Source organism: Pteronotus mesoamericanus, unplaced genomic scaffold (assembly GCF_021234165.1).
Source record: "Pteronotus mesoamericanus isolate MK-2021 breed Mesoamerican mustached bat unplaced genomic scaffold, CSHL_Meso_final contig_221, whole genome shotgun sequence".
NCBI lineage: Eukaryota > Metazoa > Chordata > Mammalia > Chiroptera > Mormoopidae > Pteronotus > Pteronotus mesoamericanus.
The window spans coordinates 12,252,279-12,273,905 of NW_026555092.1; the positions used below are offsets into that span (position 1 = coordinate 12,252,279).

The 21,627-nt window shown below is 50.8% G+C and overlaps 1 protein-coding gene across 1 annotated transcript; it reads right to left on the reverse strand.

The window, feature by feature from the left end:
- Positions 1-7,135: 7,135 nt before the first annotated feature.
- Positions 7,136-17,555, reverse strand: TRAPPC3 (trafficking protein particle complex subunit 3). Its single transcript, XM_054571966.1, has 5 exons — positions 17,398-17,555; positions 10,081-10,178; positions 9,744-9,843; positions 8,338-8,520; positions 7,136-7,881 (listed from the first exon to the last, which is right to left on the reverse strand). The coding sequence occupies exons 1-5, from the start codon at positions 17,437-17,439 to the stop codon at positions 7,762-7,764; spliced, it is 543 nt and encodes a 180-aa protein (XP_054427941.1). The 5' UTR covers positions 17,440-17,555; the 3' UTR covers positions 7,136-7,761.
- Positions 17,556-21,627: the final 4,072 nt, after the last annotated feature.

Genomic DNA, 21,627 nt, shown 5'->3' on the forward strand with positions numbered 1-21,627 from the left:
CTTTCTTTTCAGAGAGAGAGGGGGGAAAGGAGGGGAAAAGAGAGGCAGAGAAACACTGATGTGTGAAACATTGATCAGTTGCGTCTCACACACTTCCAACTGGGGTCCAAGCCTGGTACTTGGGTGCAACCCAGGCACGTGCCCTGGCTGGGAATTGAACCGGTGACCCTTTGGTTCACAGCCTGGTACTCAATCCACTGAGCCACACCAGCCAGGGCGGAAGTAAGATTTCTGGGTTAGAGGGTAGGAGTTCATGCTGCACAGATGCTGACTGACACCGTGGGGACAATACCAGGGAGGACTCCAGGGAGAAGAGGAAGCCAGGCCAGTATGTGGGCATGGTCAACATTCAAAAGGAGTGTAGAGGAAGAGGGTCAGCAAAGGAGACCAGGAAGGTGCTGCCGAAGAGTGGGAAGATACCAGGACACCAATGACTCCGAAGACAAAGGCAGAGCGTTTCTAGAGGCCTCTAGGGTCGGATGTCACAGAAGAGCATCCTTTGGGACTGGCATTTAGGGGCTGGTTGTTGAGCTGGGAGGCAGGGGCAGGAACGAAGCTCCAAGAGCCAAAGGACCAGCCACGGGGGCAGATGTGGATGAAGTGAGTGCGGTGGGGGAGTCTAGAAAAACCGAGGCCAAGAGAAGAAGGGTTGGAGATGTGTGTGCATGTACACGTGTGGCGCACACATGCACATGTGATCGGCAGGTCCAGAAAAGGAGCAGGGAAGACCCAAGGCTGCCTGTCTCTGGGCCTGGGCCGACCTCCATCGTCCTTCCCCCTCCTTCCGCCTGCCCTCTGAGGGCCTCCCACTTTGCTGTCCCCCTGCCAAGGTACACACCAGCCCCGCCACTCCTCAGTGGGGCCTCTCACCCTTGCCCACCTCCAGAGCCTGGACCGGCTCCTGTCCTACCACTCAGAGTGGGCAGACTGAAAGGGGTCTTTGGGTATGGCCTCTTGGCCTGAGCCAGGCTGGGGCACTGCCCAAGGAAGAGGAGGGGACCTGGTTGGCAGGTACCTAACAGGGCCTCTCCTGCCCCTCTCCCACCCCAAGCAGGTGTGAAAACCAGGCCCTTGGTGGGGATCAGAGCAGGGCTGAGTGTTCAGGGAGGGGGCGGAAGCTAAGCAGCAGAGACTGTCGGTTGATCGTTTGGACCCTGGAATTAGAGTGCCCAGGCTCAAGTCCAAGAGCTCACCGGCTGCATGCCCTTGAACAAGGTACCTAACCTCTGCAGCCTCAGGCTTGCGAGGATTAAACCCATGAATCCATGTAGAGCATTATGCTCTGCGTGTTAGCTATTCTCAGGGAAGGGGAGGTGGTGAAGCAAGCAGGCAAGCGCGGGGTGGGGGTGAGGAGGGGGCTCTCACTGTGCTGAGGAAGGGGCTCTCGTGGGCTCCGCACACACAGACACTCACCCACACTCAGCCAGTCCCCCATGATCTCACCCCTGACTCTCCTGACTCACTTCATAAACTCTCCTGCGGCCCTCTGGCCTGACTCTACGCGGCACACACCCTCCCCGTCCCCCTCCCTCGTGTTACCCCTGCCGAATGCCCTGCAGGGACAGAGGGCTCCAGGTCCTTCTCTGTTGAACCAGCCTGGGAGGCCTAACCTGTTGCGCTGTGGCCCAGGTGTCCATTGGACCCCCGGGTGGGCCTCAGCTGCCGTCCCCCAAGAGGGGCTGAGACAGCCACGCCGTGCCCCTGCCACGGCTGCCTCTTTGAGTAGAAACCTCGAGGCAGGAAATGAGCGTCCTGGAGCCAGAAGTCTGTAGACTCTCCCACCAAGGCTTATTGCTGGGCCGGGCCAGCGCGGACTCCTGGCCAGTCTCCCCATCCCACCTGCCAGGGGCTTCCACCTTGGGCCTGTCTCTGGTGGTGTCTGGATTTCAGTGGGTTGGCTTTGTCTGTTGTTACCTGCCGTGTGGCCTTGGACCAGAAACTGTGTCTTTCTGGTTTTAGTTCCCTTAGCCACAAGAGTCAAAGACTGGCCAGAAAGGAATCAAGTACTGCTCGAGGCCTGAGCAGAGGTATCGGATGGGGTGGGTGGTTAAACTGAAGCAGGTGAGGCGTGTGACCTGCTTAGTGCAGCCCCTGGCTGAGCCGGTGCTAGCACCTGCCTGGCGGTTCCGAGCTTGAGCTGGGGAGTCGAGCAGACCTGGGTTTAGATCCTAGTTCTGCCTCTCTGTGACTGTGGGCAAGTGACTTAATTTCTCCAAACTTCAAATTCCTCCTCTTTAAAAGAGGGATAATGATAGTCTTTAATGGCAACAGCTAAACCCCGTAGGGCTCTTACTCAGGCACTAGTCTGAGCCCTTTACAAGGAGTAACTCATTTAACACTCACAACAACACTTTGAGATGGGCATTACTGTTGTCTCACTTTGCAGATGGGAAAACTGCGGCACAGGTTAACTGACTCACCCGCGTCCACATACCTAGGAAGCGGGTGAGCTAGGAAGCCAGGCAGGCTGGCTCCCCAGCCTTCCCCTTTCCCACCAGGCTCTGGAGCCTTAGAAGAGGCAGTTAATAGAAAGGGCTTAACATGAGCCTGGCGCATAGTGACGACCAAATAAATGTGAGTAACTGGAATCACTGTTACCATGACCCTCCCATTCCTTCTCAATTTCTAACTTGATCTATAGAAATGAGAAAACTCTCTGGGCTCCAGCCACCCCACCCTTCCATCTGTCTGGCAAGCAGAGGGGAGGGAGGGATGTTTGCACAGATGTGTGGCCATGGGTGTGCAAATAGCTTGGGGAGGGGGTGTGGTGCTGGTTAATTTCTGTTCCGCCAGTGCCTTGGTGATTCTGCGCCCTCCATCCCCACCCCTGACTTCCCACGTCGAGGAGAGGACTGGACTCCTGGTTCTACAATTCCTGGGAAGTCCTTCCCTCAGACTAGCCCTGCTTCCTCCTTCTCAGTCACCAGAGGCCTCGCCTACAGGGCTAGAGAAGTGAAGACCACCTGCCGCGGCCGCCACCATTCTCCTCGAGTCCTCCCGAGCAAGCGGACCTCGCAGCCCTATCCTCAAAAATCCCAGTAATGCAGTGGAAATTAAAGTTACCTTAAATATTCTAATCTTATAACAATTTTGCTTCAATCAACATCTAAATGTGACCACATGTGCCCAGACCACCCAGCGGCCCAGTTGGTGGTTTGGGAGGTGGAACAGGACTCTCTGGGGGAGAGGTCTGCAGGTCGTCGGGGCCCCTTGTGTCCTCCTGCCCGCCACACTGGGCCACCCTTCCCCTTCCTCGCCTTTCCTCGGGCAGCTCGCGAAGCTTTGCAGGCCCTGGGTGGAGTCTCCTCATCCTCCCTCCTGAACAGCTGGGCTGGGGGCTGGTGATGCTCCGCAGGCAGGGGGTGCCAGGGCTGGCTTCTCGGGCGGGGAGCCTGTGTAGTCAGACAAAGCTCCACATTCGGAAGGCCTTGATTTAATGCTCTGCTGGGTCATCTTGAAATTCATAATGATTTTTTTCATAATAATTTTTGAGCAAGGGGCTCTGCATTTTCATTTTGCCCTGGCCCCACAAATGGTATAGCTGGCCCTGGTGGAGTCCTTGTCTCTCATTTTCAACCTCCCCTCTCCTCCCCCACCACACACACGTGTTCAGCTGCTTCCCCGCAGACGGATGCTCCCAGCATCTCCATGTCCCCTGTGCCCAGCCCAGGGCTACATTTTTATGAAATGAAAGAACTCACATACAGACATGCTCCCTAAGCAACACAAGAAAAGAGACATACTCTGAAACACACACACATAAATTTTTGTAACACATAATGTACTGGATAAGAGTCCAGTTCTGGACTACTTGGGTTCCGGTCCTGACTCTACTACGTGTTAGGGGGTGTATCTGTTTTCTTATCTGCAGAACGAGAATAGTGACAGGATTGTTGTGAATACTAGGAGAAATGCATGGGAAGTATTTAGCCTTGTGTTGGCACACTCTTCAATAAATATTAGCGCCTGCTGTGAATCACATGTGTGTGCACTCACGCGCGCTCTCCTGCCCATCACACCCCCTTCCGGGCCCTCTTCTAGCCCAGCTCAGTCCTAGGTGCTCCCATGGCTGGCAGTCCAGGCCCTGGAGCCAGGGGGGAAGAGCAGCTGCTTCTCTCGGCATCCTCCGTCCTCCTCAGGGCTACACCTGGGCAGGCTCATTGAGCGGTGGTGGTGGTCGAGGGGATGCAGCTGCTGCTCCCCCAGCTCTGGGTCTATCAGAGAAGGCTTCCTGGAGGAGGCCTCCGTCCAAGCCTGTTGAGCCGGGCTTAGGCAGGAGAATGCTGCCCTGTGCCTTGGCTCCCTCTCTTGTTCCTCACAACACCCACCCCCAAACCCGGCTGCAGCGCCCTCTCTCCACCCCCTTCCCCACAGTAGAAACTTTCCTCTCCTCCTGCCAGAAGCGTAAATTGCCCCCAGGAATGCACTGCATCCCACAGCTCCCCTGGCAGTGGCCGGCAGCAGTCCTGGGGTCAGGCCTGGCCCTACATCAAAGGCTGGGGATCGTAATGGCGAGGCTCCTCGCCTGCTGCCACCCCGCCCCCTCCCACCTCCTACCGGCCCTCTGGCTTCCAGGGAACAGCACATGGTAGCACTTAAGCTCTGGGAGACCGGGAGGATGCTTTTCCTGCACCACCCCCCCAACCATCCACAATGAACTACTTGTTAGGAGGCTATTTTAATTTTACTTAATGCAATTTCTGCTCCTGGGCCTCTGTTGCCACCTCTTTCTCAGACCTGGATGCCCAGTACAAATGTAAGGAGGCCAGTCCGTCAGGGAAAGGCGTGACCTGAATATGGACATGTCACTGGCAGGAATAGGACTCACTTACACCAGGGGAACAGAGCTGGTGCTCTGGCCTCCGCTCAGGAGGGAAGGGGTTGGCTAGGGGAGGGCTTGGATAGCTTGTACGACACAGCAGGTCCGTGTGAGAGTTTGGGGTGTGTGTGGGGCCACAGACGTCTTAGCCAAGGTGCTCTTTCTTACCAGTACCCTGGGTCTAGGAGGCAAGCCCTCAGCCTGGCAACCACCTGAGCTTCGTATGCAGGTTCTGCTGTCACGACCAGAGGAAGGGGGCACTTCCTGGCTCTGACCAGCCTCTGAGATTTCTCCCTCAGGTGCACCTTCTAGCCAATTCTGAAAACCAGGGGTCCAATGGTCACGCTCTAGGACAGTACAGTGGTGGTCTGGAGACCCCTGGCGGCCAAAGGTTGCAGAACAAGGGTTTTCTTAGAGCTCTGCCCAGCCCGCATCAAGCCCAAAGGCCACCAGCATGGACCCCTCTGGCCTCAGAACCTTGCTGCGATCCAGGCTCTTTGGCAACCCTCCCCTCCCCACCCCGCGCAGTCAACCCCTTGCATACAGCCAGGCACACCTGCCCATCTTGCGGGAAGGGTGTGCCAGTACATCAAGGAGCATGGGCACTGGCCCATGGCCAACTGGGTCCCGGGAAGGAGCCCAGCCTCAGTCACAGTAGAGCAGAGGGATACGTAATCTGCGATAAGTAATCCTGGGGTGGGGGCCCCAGCAGGTAGGTGGCTGGGACTTTGTCATTTGGCTCACGTGGGAAAGACGATTAGGTGATGCCCCAAAGTCCTCAGCCCTTCCCTTTCCTTCAGCCCCTGGGTGCATGTCACCCAGCCGTGGGGCTGTAACTGGGAAGAGGCACTGAGGGGCTTTGTTTCCACAGCTTGCCCACCCTGGACCGTTGCCCAGGATTAACTCCAGGGAAGGAAATATCCAAACCTCAGGCCATAGGAACGGCTGCTGGGAAGGGAAGGGGGCTGCGGTGCTGGGAGAGGAGGGCGAGGGCCCCCCTGGGAAGGGGAGGGCAGGCCAGCGCGGCTCACCTTCCTTGGCAGGGGCCAGACACCGCACGGCCTTCCCAGGGCTGCGCTCCTGCGTTCATCCCCTCAGCTCTCCTCCATCCACTCAACACCTCGTGCAACTGGACCCAGCCTTATACGGGGTTCTAAGAATACAGTTGACCAAAATGGAGTGCCTGCTCTGGGGCCCCAAATTGTACCTGTGTGGGGAGGGGCGGGGAGTAGAGGCTCAGAGGAGGCAATCCCAGAGAAAGTGTGAGCCTCCTTGTACTTGGGGACTCGCGTGACCTTCCCTCCTCCTCAGCAGCCAAATGAGCTGGGGGAAGCAGGTCATGTGCAAACTGCCTCTTCTTGGCATCCCAAAACCCTGATCCTCACCTGTACAACCGAGACACTCTTCACACACCACGCCTCATTACCGCTGCTCATCTCAGGCCTACTAACCTCGTGGAAGGTCTGGGGGCCCCCTCCTACCAACTACCTGAGAATCTGAACCTGAAGGCCCTAGAGATCCCCGAAGTGCTAACCAACAAGGTCTGACAACCTCTGACCCCCCCAAACCCTTTAAAAGCCATCCTAAGCTGTCAAGCTAGGAGAGGAAGCCACAGACAGGCCCCTCCTCCCCAGTGCTAACCAGGTATCCATCAGCAATATAGGCTTTGGCCCTGGTTGGTATGGCGCAGTGGGTCGGGTGTCACCCTGCAAAACAAGAGGTTGCTGGTTCCATTTACAGTCAGGGCACATGCCTAGGTTGCAGGCCAGATCCTTGGTTGGGGGTGCATGAGAAGCAATGGAGATCGATGTTTCTTCCCCTTTCTCCTTCCCTTCCCCTCTAATAATTTTTTTTTAAATCACGAGCTTTGTAGTCTGGCTGGAGCTTTGAACCCCAGCTTCTCCACTTATTAGCTGTCTGACCTTGGGCAACTTGTGACCTGCCCTCTAAAAATGGCATTATTGTGAATTAGATAATGCACACAGTGTTCAGTGTAGTCTTGACACATGGTAAGCATGCAATAAATGGTACCAACACCAGGGTTTCCACGGTCTTTCTAAGCCTAATCCCCCAACTTGGTGGCTTAGTTATGTCTAGGACAATGGTCTGATTCTAGATTTTACTAGGGAGTAGACCCAAAAATGACTCTAAGGGGGCCAGTTTGCTCCCAGGTTTCCCAGGCTCCCTGGTCTGTAGGGAGCATTCTCAGACCAGGTAAAAGCAAGGCAGGGCCCTGGAATTTAGCTGGTCTCCTTGCCCCATTGTAACAAAATTCCCAGGGCTGAACAGAAAGAAAACAGGACAGGATTGGGACTTCACTCAAGAATGTGTCTTTATTGAAGAATTTGTAAGAAAAAAGGATGAACCCTCTGTAAAAAGAGGAGATGTTGCCTCCAAACAGCAGGGAGGAATGAGAGACCTGGGTGGCTTCCCAGAAGTCAGCGTTCCCAGCACGGCTGGCTCCCCTTTCCTGGCGAGCACCAGCGTGGGTCACACCACCGCCAGCAGCTCCGACCCCCCGCCCCCGCCTCTCCTCCCCGTCCCACAACCCTGGGTCCCCTACAGCCATGTGCCAATGGCTTTCTGAAGGCCCAGGGATAGATGTGCTAGGCTTGCCTCTTAATGGGGTCAAAGTGGGTTTTGCTTTGGAAAATTCAAACAGGAATGTAAAATGGTTGAGCTCTTTCTAGTCCAACCAAGGATGACTACATCCATCCCCTTAGAAGGAAAAGGGAGCAAGGGATGTCCCTCCTGAATGTACACACTTATGGGGTAACTGGCCTATATCAGTCTGTTCTTCACTAGCATGGAGAATGGAAACAAGGTTAGAAGAACATATAACATCGTGTTGGAGTCACTCAGCTCTAGAGGGCAGAGGGGGCACTGAGGCTTCCTGGCTCCAGCCAGTGCCCCTGCTGGCTTCCTGGACGTCCTGAGGACGGTCACTCCTCTCCAGCAGGGAGATTGTCCTCGATCCGCCTGATGAACCGCATCCGGATTTCTGTCACACCGTCTCCTTTCAGGGTGTCCTGGACAAACTTGGCCTCCACAGCCATCTGGACCTGGGGGACAGTGGGAAAATGAAGGGGTGGCTGCCTAGCCGCGGCCTCTGGGGAAGCGTTGGGGATGAGGGCTATAACTGGCTCATCCACAGCAGCCAAAAAAGGGGGTTGGTTTCTCACATGACAAGACTGCCAATTCCAATGTTCCCTTGTAGAAGGCAGTGGCCCTGACCCATGAGGAGAGACTTAGCAAAGAACACACCCGAATGAGGCTGTCACCAAGTTAAGTCCATCCGGGAATGGATGTTGTGGGCTTTCCCAGCCTAGCAGGGAGGCTCATCACCATGTAGAGACGTCCAGCTTGCATCCTATGCTCAGCAGCATCACCATCTCAGGCAGCAAAGCGCTAGGTGAGCCAAAGGCCTTTCTTCTCTCTTTCTCCCTCTTATTCATTCAAACACTTATCAAGCCCCTGCTACATTTCAGGTGTCCCAGAAGGTAAAGGGCTGCACTCACCATCTCCAACGCTCCCCGCAACACCCCACACAAGAGATTGGAATAAATAAGGGATGAGTGGTTATCAGGAAGTTCCACAAAGTCCACCAAGGGGTTATTTTCCAAAATGAGGGAAAATTCGTCACCAGCTGGGCTCCAATTGGTGATGCTTGGCGTGATGCCCAAGTACATCTTGAACGCCACCTGTCGGGGGACACACAAGAGCACTGTGAGAAGAGCAACAGGGGCTGTACGACAGGAAGGTGATGGTCTGGCAAAGGGGAACTAAGTGGCTCAGGAACAAAACTGTGGCCTCTTGCGAGACATTGAAGCTTTAGGTAGTCGGGGAAAAACGGCACTTGAGCCCGATCCCACACCTCTCCCTTGCATTCAACTGGGCAGCAATTTGCGGTGCACCTGCATTTCTTAACAGAGGGGAGCACCGATCTTTCAAGTGGGGTGCTATCTGAGCCCTTCTTCTTGAATGGGAATGCAGGTGTTGTGGCAGAATTACTCTGAAGACACCCTTTCCTCTATCACCCTCCTAATCCCAAACCCTCACAAAACTCTCTGTCAACCCCCTCTGGGATATGGGCAAGGCCAATATGCTGTACATCAAAAAGAACCCACCTTTAGGTAACTGACACTACAAAGCTATAGGTAGTTTGTCATTTATTATTATTCCTATATCATGTAACACTAATATTAATAACATTTACTATACGTATGCTACATTAAGTGCATTCATTTTACCTGAATGCTCATGTGTTTACATTTACTCTTTGCAACAACCTTGTGAGGAAGCTCTTACTTTCTTCATTTTAAAGGTGAGGTAACTGGGCCCTAGCCGAGTGGCTTAGCTCGTTGAAGCGTCATCATGTGCACAAAAGGGCTGAGGGCTGATCCCTGGCCAGGGCCCAAACCTCGGTTGCAGGTTTGATCCCCAGTCGGGGTGTGTACGGGAGGCAACCAATCAATATTTCTCTCTGCCCCCAACCCCTTCCTCTCTCTCTAAAACAATAAATATATCCTTGGGTGAGGATTCTAAATAAATAAATGGTAACTAGTAATTAAAAGGATAAAAAAAAGTAAGTTATCTAAGAACTAGTAAGCACTGGATTCAGAATGTGAGGCCAGGTGTGTCTGTATTCTTAACCACCATGTTATTCTGCTACATCTTCCCAGTTGAGATCTGGCTTTGATTTCAGTGGGGTTTTAATCCCCAGGGATAATCCCAACCACTCGTTCCTTTTTTTATAGTCTGTTCTATTCCCAAACCACTAGGAAGGCTTCTTTGGCCCAAACAGCTGCCTAACTAGTTAGTCTCTTCAGATACTAAGGGCCTCTCTAAGGGAGGGAGGTAAAATGGTAAGCTGTCCCTCCCAAAGACAATCCTTCAGCATGGCCAACTGGCCCAGGATAATGACCTTGGCGATGACATCTGCAGTTTCCCGAAAGTCGTGGCACCTCCCCACACTTGATCGTGCCAAGAAATCTTCAATCAGTCGAACTCCAATGTTATAGCCCCTGGGAAGGAAATCAGAGAACAGACTGTATTACGGGGTTTGAATGTCATGTCTGTACATAAGGCTGTTGGTGGTAAAGGAAAAACAGAGATAATTCTAAAACATCCCAATAAATGAGCTCAGGGAACCAGAATGCTGTTTATGAGAGACAGGACCCTGTTCTGAACTCTAAAGGACCGTGTGGATTCATGTACTAGGGAGCCCCATTCTCAGTGCTCCTATGGAGGAGCTCACTCACATTTTGTCCAGCTGTTTATTCACATCTTCATCATTTTCATAGTCCTTGCATAGCTGGGTGACCAGAGCCCCATAGGTCAGGGTGAAGAGCTCAGAGCTCTAAAAGAGATTCAAAAGGCAGTCAGGACCAAGATGCACAAAAGACAAAGTTTGGTGAGAATCTGGATTGGCCTCAATGCAACTGTCAAGATTCAAAGAAAGGTCACCTGTGTCTGGTAGGAGAAAACATCATGCCCTATGGAGTGGCCAAGGAATTTGATCCCCCGGGGTCCATGGCAGGGCTGCAGCCAGACCCACTACAAAACACGCTGTAAAAGGCACCTCATGCACTGAGCAGTCACTCTTACAGCACGCCAAGGTGGGCTTCTGCCAACCCAGAGCCCCCCGACAGCTACCAAGCGTAAGCTCCAGTCACCAGAATCTAGTGTGGCTGCAGTAGTCATTCACTAGATGCTGTGAAAGGCAGTCCCAAAGCAAACATTACAAATGATTCTCTGTGGATTAGCAGGTGTGACCAATGGCCTCCCCACACCCTACAACGTCGGGAATGCCTGGCCTAGAGTTAAACTGCACTCCCAAGGCCTCACCCAGAAGCAGCAGAGGACCCAAGAGGCCCTCGCCACGGGGAAGGAAGGAAGTCCTACATGAACTCCATTGCATGAACGGCACCCCCTCTTCTAAGTCACCAGCATGGGGGAAAATAATGTTCCTTTTGACATACAGCTAGAACGTTTCCAGGAAAAGGGGTAAGTCTGAAAGGAATACAATGTTTCGTGTACTTGGAACACAATACTGACCCAGACCGGTTTCTATTATAACCACAGTTAAAAATCACAAAAACTCTTTCTCAGATAAAGAAACCAAGAAACAGAGAGCTGTGGAAGGTAAAAAGAATGGCAAAAACCAAGACAGATGAAAAACAGAATGAAAGCAGCAGGTCGGGGGAAAGGCATCATCAGAGTTAAACAAAGTGAGGAATGTGTTAACAGTATATTTGGACCAATGGATTTACACAAATATAAGGCTAAAACAATCAAGACTGCCATTCAACCACATCCTTCTGAAGCGAGGCTTGTCAAACTTGGAGCAGAGCTAAGTGTTCTGGGGAAGGAAGTCCCAGAGTCTCAGACCCAACACTCCTCACCTCATCCCCATGGCCTGGTGGTGAGGTCACTGCAAGAACAATAGGGTGAATGTCTTTTGCTTACACACTGCATTCTATTTTTCATCATCTCATTTTCCACCCCACAGTAACTCTGTAAAGCAGAAAGGGCAGGAATTAATCTCATTTTAGAGATGAGGTAACTGACACTCAGAAAGGTTAAGCAATTTGCCCAAGGATAAATAGCTAATTATTTTTTTAAAGATTTTACTTATTTATTTTTAGAAAGAGGGGAAGGGAGGGAAAAAGGAAGAGAAATGTCAGTGTGAAACATTGTTTGGCTGCCTCTCGCATGCCCCCAACCAGGGACCTGGCCTGCAACCCAGGTATGTGCCCTGACTGGGAAGTGAACCAGCGTCCTTTTGGCTTTCAGGCCAGCGCTCAACCCACTGAGCCACTCCAGCCAGGGCCAAACAGCTCATTATTGACAAAAGTAATTCTGGGAGACAAAACCAAGAATTTCTAAGCCAATGTTCATTCTCTATATTGTTCCCCACAACTGCAATATTATTAAGAACCCCTAAAACAAAACATTTAGCTGTACTAGGAAGTCAGAAAGAATCAGTTTCCAAATCAGGAAGCTCTTTAAATTCAACTAAAACAGTCTGATGGGATGTCTCCAAGAGACCATTTACCAAATATGGCAATTAAGGAGAAGCTATTGAGGAGGAGAATGATTTTTTTAGTAAAGTTAAGGTTTGGCACTAGAATGGCTTGGGCATGAATGGATGGAAACAATCCAGCAGTAACCAGTCCATAGACTTGGCATCACTGCATTAAGTCAGGAGAGCTTTCCTTCCATTATTAATGAGTCCTTGGATTGAAACTCCAAGAGCCTCAGCCCACCATGATGCCAAGTAACAAGCATATCATGATGTTATGAAGCTCCTTATGAATGCGGCAGCCTCCAATTTACTGATAAGAAAAATCAGCCCTGGCTGGTGAGGCTCAGTGAATTGAGCACCAGTCTGCCAACCGAAAGGTTGCCTGTTTAATTCCCAGTTAGGACACATGTCTGGGTTGCAGGTCAGGTCCCCAGTTAGAGGCATGTGAGAGGCAACCAATCAATTTATTTCTCACACTTTGATGTTTCTCTTCCTCCCTTTCTCCCCCCCTTCCCTTCTCTCTAAAAATAAATACAATCTATAAAAAAGGAAAAAAAGAAAAATCAAGGTCCTAGACAGATCAGTCCATGGTCACAGAATCAATATGCCTGGGATTTGGGAACAGGATCCCTGACTCGTCTAATTTGCAAGTCTGTCTCCATCTCCCCATCTTCAATTATGAACCAGGCCTATTAGGAGCAGTGTGCAACATACATATATAACTTAAATATCTTCATATTTTAAAAATAGTAATGGGGCTGTAGTACAGGGAAAAAAAAGCATTCAATGTTTACTATGTACGAGGTATTATATAATTGGAGGGAGACAGATAATGAGCCAAATAAATAAAATATATGGTTTGCCAGACAGTGCTGTGGAGGAAACCAAGTACAAAAGGAGATGAGGAGGTATGCGTGTGCGCGAATTTTAAATAGGCTAGTCAGAGAAAGCCTCCTTAAGGTGATTATCTGTAAAAGAACTGAAGGAAGTAAGGATAAGCTAAGAAGGGAATATCCAGAAGAAAAAATTCTGAGCAGCAAGTGTAAAGGCCCTGAGGTGGGACTATGCCTGCCATGTGCGAGAAACAGAAGACTAGTGTGATTAGAGAGGAGAGAACAAAAGAGAGAACTGAAGAGGAAGTCAGAGAAGAGGAGATTGCAGAATCTGAAGACCTGGGTTTTCAGTACTGTGACCCTTGTAACAAGTTCCATGGGACCTTAAAAGGTCAGTGATTTCAACCTGTCCAATTTCTTCAGTGAACTTAAGTACTATATTTCCGTCCCCCGCCCCCGCCAACAGAAGCACGAATCTCTTCTGCAACACTCCTACTTTCTGACTGCTTTAATTATGTTTAATAATAATGGTCATCAAGTTTATAAAACTTTCAGAATATCTTCACAGTTTCTCATTGTTCCTCATAATAACCATGAGAGGTTAGCAGAACAAACATTATTTGTCCCCATTTTACAGGTGACAGTTTAAGTAACTGAGACTCAGTCTTCCTATAGTTGAGCACTGTTCTGTAAAAAGTGACGTGACCCCAATTCATTGCTTAATCCCTCTGAATTCAGTTTTCCCCTTCTGTCCAATGGCGACAGTATTGTCTGCCCTTCAGGTGTACTGTGGGATTCTGATGTTTGCAGAGCACCCAGGGCATCATACGAACTCAAGTAGATATTTTTATTCTTAAACTGGTTCTCTGTGGTGTGGTGCCAGACAGCACCTTGAACTAGGTTCAAAGACGGAGATTTTGAATCAGTATAAAGAACTTTGTAGCAAGCAATAAGGCATATAAAAAGAATATTCCATTTGTAGTCAGAAGACCTGTTTCTGAGTCTGAACTTGCCCATTACTAGATGTGAGACTTTAGGCCAGTCACTTCACTTCGCTAAACCTCGATCTCCTCACACAAAAACAGTAACAGTAAAATCTGTCAGGCCAATAACTGGGAGGATCTAATGAAGTGGTCCCCAACCTTTTTGGCACCAGGGACCAGTTTTGTGATGATTCAAACACATTACATTCAAGCTCACCTCCTGTGGTGCGGCCCAGCTCCTAAGAGGCCCGGACTGGTACCAGTGTGCGGCCCGAGGTTGGGGACCTGTAATCTAATGGACTTAAAGTTGCTTGGCAGACCAAGAAACCATAGGAGTTGTTTCACAATGACATAGCCAAAATGATTTATTTCCAAGTACTTCAGGCACAACCTGAGCAGAGTAAGCTAAGCCAAGCCTTACGCTCATGGTTTTCAGAAGGCTTTTTAGTTAGCACCCAAAACAAAACATCGAATCTCCTTAAGGGGGCTGATTTTTGGAGCTAATGCTCCAAGAGTCATGCTTACTATTTCTGTCAACACAAGTAATCTAGTGTGACTGCCCCTAGTGGCTGAGGAAGGAAGGTCAGTAACAGGACTGAGTCAGCTTCTCTTCTCCAGCCTCCTGGCATGGAGATTCTGAGTGCCGATATTAAGTAGTAATTCACCTGAGCTCTGGAGAATAGAGCAACTGGGGTTGGGTTACTAGTAACACAACACAAAAGAAGGGCAGGCCTGATTGTCCATGAGATTCAAACACTATACAGACACACAGAGGCTAATATCTTTACTAATAAAAATGCTACCTGACATTTATCAAGTGTCAACTGTGTTTTTAGGTGCAGTATCACCTCATTTTGCATACATTATGTACTGCAATTGATCCTTAGAACATTCCTATGACATAGATACTATTATTACCTTTCAAAGTTTATTTTAAAGCTGGTGAAACTGATGCTTCAGACAGTGAATAAATTTGCCCAAGGCCAAACCACAAGTAAGCACTGAAGTCAGGACTCCATCCCAGGCAGTACTGTCCCCCTGTGTTGGTACTTTTCTGACTCTCACAGAGTATGTGCTTCTCAAGTTAGGGACTAGGACTTCATCTCTGCATTTCCCACATCACCTAGCACAAAGCTCTGCATATGGTTGGGACCCAAGAAAAGTTTGCTACAAAAGTGGGCTGTTTTTACTGGGTACATTAACCCTGTAAGTCTTGGGAGACTTAAGTGGGAACACGGCAATTAAAAGACTGCTGATTGCAGGAGAATGGGATGACAGGGACAGAGCTGTTAGAGGTGGGGACTTCCCAAGCGGAGAGGAACATGTAAAAACCAGGTGGCTACAAAGAGGATCATGTGACAAGCCCCAAGCAGGTACCAGAAGGAACTGAATGAGAAGACACATCAAATCTTCACGGCGTTCATTCAATAAATACAGACTACCTAGTACCAAGCATCATTCTAGGTGCTGAGAATGGAGCAGTGAGCAAAAATTCCTACTCTCGTGGAGCGTACATTCTCACAGGAGAGACTGAAAATAAACAAGTAAATACGTAATTTATAATAAAACATTTAAAATGAAATAGTACTATGAAGAAAAACAGAGTAGAGTAACAGATGAGAAACTAATCATACGATCAGGGAAGGCTTCTCTGGGGAGGCAACATTTGAGTAATTGCGCATGAAGTGACTACCTGGAGAAAGGGAGTTCCAAGCAGGAACAGCAGTTGCAAAAGCTTGGAGGCAGGAGTGTACTGTTACCCCTCCATAATCCCCTCACTTCAGCAAAGCTGAATGACTACTGGGGTTGGGGATGGAGAATGCAGATCCCTACCAAAGTGGTAGTAAAGACTGCAATACTGATTTCAGGACGGACGGACATCCACCCACCCACCCACCAAGTTATGAAAACTAAGGAGGAAGACCTTTCATTCTGCTCATATCTTAAGAAAAGGAGGCCCCAGCTGGTAGCTCAGTTGGTTAGAGCATCACCCTGATATATCAAGGTTGTGGGTTCAATCCCCAGTCAGGGTACATACAAAAATCAACCAATGAATGCATGAGTAAGTGGAACAACAAATACCCCGCTCTCCCCACCCCCTCCCTAAAAGCAACAAATTAAAAAAAAAAAAAAAAACCTTAAAAAAATAAAATAGAGCCCTGGCTGGTGTGGCTCAGTGGACTGAGCACTGGCCTGAGAAACAAAAGGTCGCTGGTTCGATTCCAGGTCAGGGCACATGCCTGGGTTGCAGGCCAGGTCCCCAGTTGGGGGCGTGTGAGAGGCAACTGATAGATTGGTGTCTCTCACAGATAGATGTTTCTCTCCCTCTTTTTCTCCCTCCCTTCCCCCTCTCTGAAAGTAAATAAATAAAATCTTTTTTAAAAAATAAATTAGAAAAGGAAGCGGAAACATTTACCATGTCCCATGCATGTTATACTGAAATTTCATTTAATTCTAGTAAAACAGGCATTACTATCCCTGTTTTATAGATGAGGAAACTGAAGATCAGTTGAAAAGGACAGAATTCCAACCAATGCCCAGGCTTTCCCCCCTACATAAATTTCCTAGCAAAATATTATTTTTCTTCTTTGTTTAAACTCTTGGTATTTCCTCCAAAACAGGTATTCTTAACCTGTAATCTATAGAGGGGCCCCAGAAATCCCCCTAAAATATAAGTAAATGTCTGTGTATATGTTTTTCTATTTAGTATTTTTGAAGATAAGATCCACGATAGGTACATCACTTCTCAAAAGGGGTCTGAGGAAAAGTTAGGTGCTACTCAGGAGTAATAGGACCTCCTGCAGCACATTTTTGGTGGCTGTTCTGGTATAAGAACAGGTGTGAGGGAAGTTTAATCATCCCCCCTGGGGCTAAGTGATAACAAAAGACCCCTGATCGGCTCAGCACGCAATCCTGGACAGGAGAAATTCCGGAAGAAATAAAAATATGCCAAAGAAAAGGAGCACTTGCCCAGAAACCCCTTAGTTGGGATGAAAATGTCATCTAGTTTACTTTCCAGGCCCAGACCCCATCCATAGCCAAACTTTATGCGACTATACGGTGTACCATTATTCCCGGGACAAGAAAGGAGCTTCCCCTTACCAGAGGGGCGCCACTTATTGTCAACTCCGGCCCACCTCTTACTCCACCGAACAGAAAGTTCCTTCCTGGCAAGACCAGTATCTGAGCATCTCTTATAAAACCAAGACAAGTGTGAGGAACAGTATGGCCTAGAAGGCTGAAACATTAGCTTTGGAGTTAAACAGGGTTCCAATCCTGATTCCTCCTACTTGTAAATCTGGGCAAGTTACGTAACCTTTTGGAGCTGTAAAATGGCGATAATATCATCCATATGCGCGAACTAGTTGGCGGATTAAACGATATAATATACGGAAAGTGGTTGGCCCGGTGCTTTACACAAAGAGCAATAGGTGGTTATTACTGTTATCACCGTCGTTGTTGTTGGCCTGGCACACAGCTGCACGGCGGCACTCAGGTCGTGGGTCAGGGGTCTCTGAGCTACCCCAGCGGCGCTCCAACCAACCTCAGGCTCGGGACGGCCCCGGAGTGGCTCTCCCGGCTTAACCGCGCAAGCAGCCCCGCCTTCCTCCAGCGGAACCACCCCGCTCCCAGAGCTCAGAGGAGGGCCCTGTCCCCACTGCGCCCAGCGCCGGGCCCCTTCCCCAGAATGCCTCTATTCTGCCCTGCCCGCCGAAGTCACACGCTCCGAATTACCATTTTCTTGCTCTCGGTGCCACGGTTCGCCTGCCTCGACATGGTGCCGGCCGGCCGCCCGCCTCGCCTCGCCACAGGCCCTCTCTGCGACCCCTTCTGACAAGGTTCAACCCAGCCGCGGCCCCTCAGCCTTCCGTACTGACCGGCACCGGCCCACCGCGCCTGCGCGGCCTGCCGCAGGGCACCACGGGACTCGTGGTCCGGCCGAGGAGGGTAACAGCCCCGCCCCTTAACGATAAACGTCGGATTACCACACCCAACAGCTCCGCTGATAGCACCGCCCCTTAGCGCCACTGGACTACTACTTCCACAGTGCTCTAACTTGCGGAGCCCGTTTTCCCCTAGGCTGCATTCTGGCCACTGGGTGGCGTCCGCACCTTACAGTAATCCCGTATCCTCCGCACACTTCCCCCACCAATTCCTCCCCACCCCCAGCCCCCACTCAGACCAGCTCTGCAAATTCCTCTCTCGCCGGGTTTGGTCTCGGAAAGTCCCTCTTTGCAACTAGCTTCTTACGCTATTGCTGCAGTTCAAAGCTAGATGATCTCGGGGGTCCCAAAAAACTAGCAATGGCTCACACGCAAATCCAGCTTCTTCATTACAAAAATATTTAGTGGCCACCTACTACGCATCAAGCACTTTGCTAGGGACTGTCTCTTCAAACTTCCATCTGTCCCCAAATCCCAAACGCAGCCAGTATCTGCATCCTACCACCTGTGACTTCCTGCTGGAATATCCAGTGTGTTAAATAAAGTTCAGGTCACTTTCGCCCTGCTCCGGGCCCTAGAACAAGTGCACTGCCTGGCTTCCAGAAAAGCTCTATCAGTGTGGGTGGCAGTCAGTCCTGGGTTATGGTCTCAGTTTCGTCATTTTAGGCAAGTTGCTGGTTCCCTCTCAGTTGTTACGAAGACTGGTGAGCAATGTATGCAGAGCACTTGGGCGCAAAGTATTCCCTTTCTTCTAGCCACTCTCCAAAAACACAGCCCAACAAACAAGCCCCAGAAACACCAGGGGAATGTGCTGGCCACACCCTCACCCATGACCAAGGGGAACTCCTACAGTCCCTGACCAGAGCCCTTTGGTTTCAGCTCCAGCAATTGCTCTATGCCTGGCCAGTTCTGAGGGGCAGGGCTGGAGTAGCTGAACATCCTCTCCTCGCTTAGGCCTGGTTGCCTGACTCTGCAGCAGCTGCATTCTAGCCCCTAGCCTTCACCATGACAACCAGCCTGTCCAGACCTGAGCCAGCCAGGCTGGGGAAGATGGGGGTCTCAGGCTGCTCAGGCTGAAAGCCAGTGCCTAGGATTCCCCTGGTCTCTCCCTCAGGGTGCAGGACAAATCATTACTATACCCTGCTCCTTGTGGCGCAGACATTCTGGGGCCTCCCTAGAGACAGAGTGCCCCTTGACTCTCCCTCCTGTGTCAGGGCCTAGGGAAGAGGGCCAAGGGCTGAGGGTTTGGGGAAGGAAAAGAGGGGGCAGGGCGGGGAAAGCAGGGGTCAGCTAGCCTCTAGAGGCAGGCACAGGCGGAGAAGAGCATCCTGCATTCCCAGGAGAGAGGACAGCTGAGGTGAAAGCTGCTAGTTGGCCGGCCTGTTGGTCTGGACTCCTCCCTGCCGGCTGCCTTTGGCTGCCCACAGAAACCTGAGTCAGAGTCACGGCCAGCCGCCTGACCCCACCCAGCCTGCTGTCAAGCACGGAGATTCTGGAGAGACTGGAGGCGGAGCTTCTCCTCCCCCGTCTTCCAACCTCTGAGATTCTTCTCTCTGCCTGTGATTCCTCCTCTTGGCATCTTTTTCTTTGGGACTCCACAAAGTGTCATCAGTCCTCAATTAAGGGTGGGGTGGGGTCCATCTCAGGTTGAACTATAGGATCTTCTGGCTTAGATGGGAATTTACAGGCTCCTTAGACAGCTACTCCAAGGGCTCTTCGTGAAGCTCCCAACATTTTCCCAGATCCCAATTACTCTCTACCACCCCTCAGGGCCAGGACATTTAGGAACACTAGGCACCCCTTCCCCACCTCATCTCCTTCTCCCTTCAACACAGCAGGGACAGCTTCCCACCCCTAGCAAGGGGTTTAGACAAGGACCTCTTCCCAGGAATCCAAAAGGTTAAACGTAGTCTTGGATCTGAGTTTCTCCCCCTCCAATCCTCTTTGTTCTTCCAGCTCCCCAAGAGCTGGAGGGAGGGAGGCCTTATAGCAGCTGGTGTCACCAATGCTCTTGGAGAGACATTCTCCACCTCAAGCACCAGGGGGTGGGCCCTAGGGGCTAGGGCTCCCCAGGAAAGCAGTCTGGGTTGGAGACCCCTTCTAGCAGCAGTACCTTGGGGGCGGGGTAGGAGAATCTGTTGTCTGTTCTTCCCAGCTGTCCCCACCCTACCATGAAGCTCCTCCCACTTCCTACTTTGTGGGTGAGAAGACAGCCTCCAGGGCCTTGGTCCTGATTCATATCCTTGTGCCAAATCTCCCAGTGATTTCCTTCGCCCCTCCATCAGGTTCACCCAGGACCCTGCCTCACGGAACCGAAGAAATTGTATAAACTTCTGCCTTCTCTGTAAAAGGCTCAGAAAGGGGACATATTTCTGATCCCCATTCAGTGACCTGCCCCCAGTCTGGCCTGTGGTGAGGCCAACAGCTCATTCATTCCTATTTCCGTAGAGGGGGAGGGGACTGCCCTGAGTGGTAGGGGAAGCCCTGGAGAGGCAACAGAGTTCACAGCCCCTCACCTAAGAAGCCTGGGCATCCTGTTGGAGCTTTGGCTCTTTAGCTAGGGATGTTGCAAGTGTTCCCATTTGCTTCTTCTCCAGAATTTGTAATTTTGGGGGGAGGGGGCATGTGGGCCCCTCAGGTACTGTCCCTCAGCCCCAGACTCAAAGAGAGACACCCACTCTAAACCTCTCAGTGGCCGAGGCCTGGGACCCGCTGCAGATCCTGGCCAGTTCGGGGGAGTATGGAGAGAAGTCCACTCCCTCTGTCTCCCCTGACTGCAGCAATCACAGGACACCGGTGCTCTCCAGGCTCCATCCTCCCAGGACCTGCTGGGGACCCCTCAACATGCAGGAAGCCTTCTGAGGCTGGAACGGGAAACCGTGTCAAGTTGCCTAACTCCCAATGCCCTGCTGGTCCACGCCACTAGCATCTTGTGAGGAGGTACAGGTGGCCCCACTCTCAGCCTAGGAAAGGGTTCCGCAACCTTGGCACCATTAATGTTTTGGGGCCTGCCGATTCTTTGTTCTGGGGGCAGTCCTATGCAATGTAGGATGTTAAATGGCATCCCTAGCATCTAAGCACTGGATCTGAGTAACAGCCCCAGTTGTGACAACCAAAAAATGCCTCTAAACACTGCCAAATGTCCCGTGGGGGGCTAAATTGCCTCTGGTTGAATATCACTGACGGAGGTTAATACCAAACACTGCCTCTTCTGCAGTGAGCTCCGCCAAGTCAGCCTCAGATCCTGCAGATCATGTGAACTGGCATTCAAATCCATCCCTGGCCTATCTTTTCATTTTTAGCTACCATATCCCCCTCTGCTATTCCTGAGCTCTGGCCAATGAGGGTATCTCACTACTCCCACTTACATGTCTTTGTCCCTGAGGTCAGCTCAAGGTCAGAGGTGGGAGGTAAAGGAAAATCCATCTTGGATGGCTCTCCCCCTGTTGAGTTCTGTTCATGAATTCTCCTGAGTCTAGTCACTGCCTGGCTCAGGGTGGGCCTGTTAGGCTCTGCAGGCCTCGAGGCCTCTCTGACCTCACAAAGGACACTCCTGGACATCATCATCCACATGATCCCCTCACCCTCACCCTGCAGATGGGATAACTGACAACAAAGATGGGAGATCTGCTCCTCACAATGTGCTTTTATCTTTGAAGCCCCATCATCATCATCATGCCTATTTATTAAGCATTTCCTATGCGTCAGGCTCTGTGTTAAGCACTTCGTCTGTGTTACAGTATTTAACCTTTTACAACAACCCATGCATGATACCGCACGATACCATTATTTTCCTGACCTTATAGGTGAGCAAACTGGCTTTCAGAAAAGTTAAAAGACACTAGCTTAAGGTTACTGGTTCCACCTGCAGGCCTTCTATCATCCTTTGCTAATGATTTTGGGCTGGAGGGGGAACTATTCCTTCCCCATCCCCTCCCCCAGAGAGCTCAGGCCCCCAATTCCTCGCTCCTCCTGAAACCCAGACCCCTTTGTTCTTCACCCTCCTCCTTGAAATGGCTGC